Here is a 6,020-nt window from a genome sequence, read left to right on the forward strand (position 1 = left end):
GGTATTCCGGGACACCAGCGGCACTGTCTGGGCGGCCTGACGGGCTGCCGTACCGAGACGGCCGACGTTTCAGAGCCTTCGATTCGCCTCGAAGGCTCCGTCGGCTGGGCGTCCTTGGGGTGAGCCGCGCCGTCTGGTTGTAGTGTTGACCGCGGTAACCCCCCTACCTCATCCGGGTTCTGACCTCGGAGAGGATCGGACGTCGGGTGTAAGAGTGCAGGGGAGTCGTTTAGTGGGTGGGCCCTAAAATCCTTAGGCCCGCGATCTGCTCTCAACACCTGCAGATCGTTGAGTCTCACATACCCCGCGCGCCCCGTATGCGCGGGGACCTCGTAGGATGTTCGGCCCCCGGCCCGAAAAAAAAAAAAAAATGATCTAAATGATTGAGTCTTGAGGGTATCTTTGATATCCAATTTAAAGCTATGCAATTAGCATTCCAGTTTAAGCAAAAAAAGCAAAAATAGGTGTTATCCCTATTTACCCAGAAATTGCGGTTATTGGGGACGAAATTAGTGTTCATAGAGAAATTTGCTAGGGCTGGCACTCCTTAGTTTTAATTTATTTATTTTGTTGCACCAACAAAGTGATCATCAATAAAAAACATTGAAAAACTGTACATGGCAGATGTCACCTCAATCATAGGTGCAATCGACAGTGCATTGACTACAAAAATAAAAAAAATATATAACTAAAACTTGATTACATTTAATTACTTATGATTAATTTATATTTACTTGGGAAATTATCCGCGTCAGATTTTTCCTGTAAGTTGTGAGACAATTAGAAAAAACATCTATTTCATCACTTAAAGTTAGTTCAGCGCAATCGGACAACTCCGAATGAACTGACGGAGACCGCGCTACCGTGGACATTATTGTAGTCCCAAACGATTCTGTTTAAGGGAGGGTAAGCACCTAAATTCGAACGAGCGGGCTTTCTTATAAGCGGTTTATATTTCTTCGTTCTTAGTAAGTACTTAGGGGTTGATATATTTATCTGAGTTAAGAGGTTAGGTGTGTCCGTTATTCCATGGATTAATCAGGTGGATACCCCCACTTTAAACAAACATTAATATATTTTATTATGTATTACCTAGACATTTTTGTCCACCTTAAGATTTCATTGTTCTTGTCATATGTCTATGCAAAACCGACTTACTTGTGTTAAATTGCTTAGCTATTTCAACTAAAGAATTATTCTCAATTTCATAGGCTTCTATTACTGTTTTTAATATTAAGGGATCATATCTCTTATAAGTATTTGAACTCTTTGATACGTACACGCGAGGCATATCTAAAAATAAAAAACAACGCGTAACTGATAATATAAATATTTGCCAAATAATAAAATAACACTGCATTGATAATTTTGAATAAAAGTTGTAGACAAAAACATCATGAATAAACCAGATTCTTACCAACAATTTAAAAAAATATTGTTATAATTACATAGACAATCCTAGAAACCTGTACTTATTTATACTTAGGTCGTTTCCATTTCACATATTCTCATCCCAATCGACCCCTTTTTCGTAGTTATTTCACGTTATACATCACGGGACCAGTTAACGTGGCGTGATTGTTAGTAAATATTTATTTATTTTATATATGATGGTTCAAACACTAATTTGCGTTTATAAATCACAGTCCTATTATTTTATTATTTTAAAATAAATAAAAGAGAGCAAAGTTTCTAGCACTAAAATAATTACCATCACAAGAAGTTAATTTGAAACGCGATTTTTTATAAGATAGCAGCTATTATCATGCATATTCAGAGTTGTTTTGTGAACTTTCAACATTCTACTATTACACTACAAAAAATGGACGATTTTGCAACGATTAAAAAACTACTATTGCGCGTCGAAAGATTTTCCTGGTTTTTTCCCCAATCACCTCTCGATCCCTAATCGCCCCATTTTACGGTACCTATTATTGGGGTTTTTTGGCGGGAACGCGAGGAGTGAAGTTGTATGATTTGTTTTATTAATTTTGTCTATTTAGTGTTTCTTCAGGTTTAAATGTGTAATAACGGTGGTTTATTAATCGTTTAATATTTGTGAAAGTGCACAAATGTGGGGAAATGAAACAAAGCCACTGGACGTAACTTCTCGGGATCCTCCAAAAAGTCCACTGAAAAAATCTCAGTAAATGACCACCATTTTACTGAGATTATATTTCATCCCAAATCATCTCATTTAATTTCATCCCAGTTGATTAATGTCTCAAATTAATCAATTTCATTTCATTTCACTCCATAATATCATTTTTCATAAAAATATCAATATAAATTAAGACATTACTTAAAAGTCTTAGTTACCAGGTCATAAAATCTCTTTAAAAAAAAACCCAACTATAAACTTGAAAACTTGAAACTACGTCGTCTGATTAAAAGAACGTCTTACATCTGAATTTGTTTTTCTGAAATATATAAAATGGCTTTTTTAATTAATGGAATTCGTCGATGTATGTGTATCAAAGGCTTTGGAAGTCCTAATGTGATTCTTGCGGCACCTTATCATGCAAACGTAAGTACTTATATGCATCAAAAATATTTGCCAATGTCAAGGATTATCGATTTTCTACTTTGCGACGTAATTTTGGCAAAAACCTTGACCATCAGAAAAGCGAGTAGGAGCTAATGGTCGGCCGATTAAAATGTTAATAATTAATTAAGAGTCTTTTAAAATAAACTCCCGGAACCATTCTCGATTAGAAATTATTTTCGAAATTTAGACATTTCTTGCAACATGCAATCGAAAATTGTATAAATTTTGGAAAGTATACATTTATAGTTTCATTTTCTCTTAAGATTTATAACAAGCCCTTTAAGCTGTTTAAATAATAAAATAAGCCTCACGAGTGTCGAGTTTTTGTCGAACAATCCAGAATGAACATTCGATCGAAAATTTATTATTTGAATCAACTTTAATAGTAAATTACTTAAATAAAAATAATATTTAGATGGAAATATCCACTACCTTTTTTTCTACATGTATGCTTGTAGTGTCATCTCATCACCTACAAATTTTTCACCATAAAATTTTCAACTACAAATAAAATACACTTTCATTACAACCGTATAGGTAAGAAGAAGGATCAGGACATCCTAAGTACTATTAAGGATTGAGATTTCAAGTAATTGTCTAATGTGGGAATTTAAGTAATGCAACATCTTCACCCTAGTGGAAAAAGAGTGCCAACAACTGTTTCACTGAGCTAGTTAAAATATTATTATACTAACTAAGGGATTTAGAATTGCCGATTTGAAGAAAATGTGAATTCATTGCTATCTAACCAAAGGGACAAACAAACAAAGAATTACAGTTTCAGATTTATAAAATTAGTATGTATAATAAGAGTATACTTTATCTTACAGGTCATTGACCATTACGAGAATCCTCGCAATGTTGGTTCATTGGATAAGAAAGATAAAAATGTAGGTACAGGCCTCGTTGGTGCACCTGCATGTGGAGACGTAATGAAGTTGCAAATCAAAGTGGACGAGAATGGAAAAATCATTGATGCCAAATTTAAAACTTTTGGATGTGGTTCAGCTATAGCTTCAAGCTCTCTTGCCACTGAATGGGTTAAAGGAAAAACAGTTGATGAGGCACTAAAATTGAAGAACACAGATATTGCTAAAGAGCTGTCCTTACCACCAGTCAAGCTTCATTGCTCTAGTAAGTTTTTAATAGTTAAACTGCAATTTATCAACATAGTAATGATATCATCTTTTTGCATTAAAAGTGTACAATTTCCAAAAATATTCGAAATTGAGTTAATATATGGAATTATACCAGTTTTTTTTCATAAATACTGTCAAAAGAGCATAGTTTAGTTTAAGTTTTTAGTTTACCTACATTTTGACTACTATTATCAAAATTAATACATAATTTTATCTTACTTTAAAAGACATAATGTAATTGGTAAAATATACTTTAAAAGACATATAATGTAATTGGTAAAAGATAAAAAATAAATGTTGCAAAGATGATTAATATTAAAAATATAACATGTTAAACCTTTAAAACGCTCTCCTGTAAAATTAGTAAGTTTTGAGATTATACAGTTTTAATGCGAGAAGACGATATATACAAGACTTTTTTTACTGAAACTGTAAAGTGTCAGAACATTTACCAAATTTTTCAAGTTGCTATCATATGAATTACAAACACTAATGATTTTAATTTGATACCACGCAAGAAGCTCTTGTCTGTGATTAAATAAAGCATCATATTTTATCATACTGAATTTTAAAATGCATTATTGGAATAACTATGGATTTGGTAACTACTTAATAACAGGTGGCATGTGAGCTTATTGATCCATCTCAGCAATAAAAAAAGCTAAGGAAAAGTTAGTGTAACACAAAATATTCTGGTCCAGATACAAATTAAGCAAAATACTATCTACGGTCATGGTGGCATAATAATTTTAATGAATATGATCATTTGAATTAGTACCATTGTACTTGTGCCTTCACTCTGTGGTTGATTTATCATTAGTATACTGGACACCCTATAGGTATAGAGTATAAAACATGTACAGGGTTGAACTGTAATAATAATTATACTAGCTGGATGGAGAATAATCTTTATAAACTAAACGTGAACATTTATTTGATAGAAATGATATTTTATGTACTACAAATTAAAAGCAAAGCCAGCATTTAATATTTGTAACATTTTAACATATTACATTGACATGAAAGTCATTTTAGTGTCAAAAATACACAATGAAAGTTTTCATGATTGGGGTGTTGAGATTTTAGATTAGACGTTTAGATTTTTAATACCCTTTTGGTGTTTTCAGTGCTTGCAGAAGACGCAATTAAAGCAGCATTATCAGATTACAGAATCAAACAACAGACAGAAAATAAGGAGTAATTGTTATCAATGACTTAACAAAATGGAAAAGATCTGTGATGAAGTTATTTATTCTCAATAAACCATATTAAGGTTTTTTTCTCTTCTAATATTTCAAAAATATTTTTTTTTTGTTTGTAAATGATAGTGAAAAATAACAATTCTAATTATTTGTAAGTAGTCTGATGTTATTTGAAACACACAATTATGTTTATTTTGAATTCTATGAACAAATTGTTAAATATGGCTTTATTTATAGGTGTAGAGAATTAAATTCAATATACCTGTGGTCATTATCAAAACATTATCATGAATTATGATTAATAACCAATCAAATATAAACAATAATAAAAAATAATCAATTATGATTCAGAATAAAGTCTAGTTAGTCTTGGGATTCAATTGTTTGAAAAGATTGTTCCTGATTTTTTTGTTTTTTGCAGTTATTCGTTTAATCTAATAACCATAGAAATTATATTTATATATTTCTTAGCAAGGGTAAAATTTGAAAAGTCGAATTGTTGTAGTATGTTAAAAAAGTAGTTGGGTAAATTACTTCATGCCCAATAATGAGTTTGTTAATAAGTAATAATAGAATGCTATTGTAGTTCCAATAAAATATAAAAGTTAACCTTCGTTTTATTGCAAGTATATTGTTTAATTGTAATAAGCAACATTACCGATGCTCTACTGTTGATGTTTTTTTTTATTGTTTAGATGGGTGGACGAGCTCACAGTCCACCTGGTGTTAAGTGGTTACTGGAATCCATAGACATCTACGACGTAAATGCGCCACCCACCTTGAGATATAAATTCTAAGGTCTCAAGTATAGTTACAGCGGCTGCACCACCCTTCAAACCGAAACGTATTATTGCTTCACAGCAGAAATAGGCAGGGTGGTGTTACCTACCCGCGCGGACTCACAAGAGGTCCTACCACCAGTAACTAGTAACCAGTACTATTTAGAACCCTGTTCAAACTTCATTTGAAAAGAGAATTGTCATTATACTTTACTCAAACTTACTTATATACATATATCTTTATCTCATTGGAATTTTTAAGCTATTTCAGATTGACTTAGTGAATCACCTTGTAATATTTGGTAGCGAACAGACCAAAGCCAAATCGAGATCGGACAGCTGAGCGGGCCGG

At 32.5% G+C, this 6,020-nt stretch overlaps 1 protein-coding gene and 1 long non-coding RNA gene across 2 annotated transcripts in view; both read left to right on the forward strand.

The window, feature by feature from the left end:
- Positions 1-6,020, forward strand: part of LOC149500181 (uncharacterized) — a 574,180-nt gene that overhangs the window by 265,635 nt on the left and 302,525 nt on the right. The gene's annotated exons all lie outside the window — the stretch shown is intronic.
- IscU (Iron-sulfur cluster assembly enzyme) lies at positions 2,335-5,498 on the forward strand. Its single transcript, XM_028178235.2, has 3 exons — positions 2,335-2,527; positions 3,379-3,682; positions 4,815-5,498. The coding sequence occupies exons 1-3, from the start codon at positions 2,435-2,437 to the stop codon at positions 4,886-4,888; spliced, it is 471 nt and encodes a 156-aa protein (XP_028034036.2). The 5' UTR covers positions 2,335-2,434; the 3' UTR covers positions 4,889-5,498.

This window comes from Bombyx mandarina, chromosome 23, assembly GCF_030267445.1.
Source record: "Bombyx mandarina strain Sakado chromosome 23, ASM3026744v2".
Taxonomy (NCBI): domain Eukaryota; kingdom Metazoa; phylum Arthropoda; class Insecta; order Lepidoptera; family Bombycidae; genus Bombyx; species Bombyx mandarina.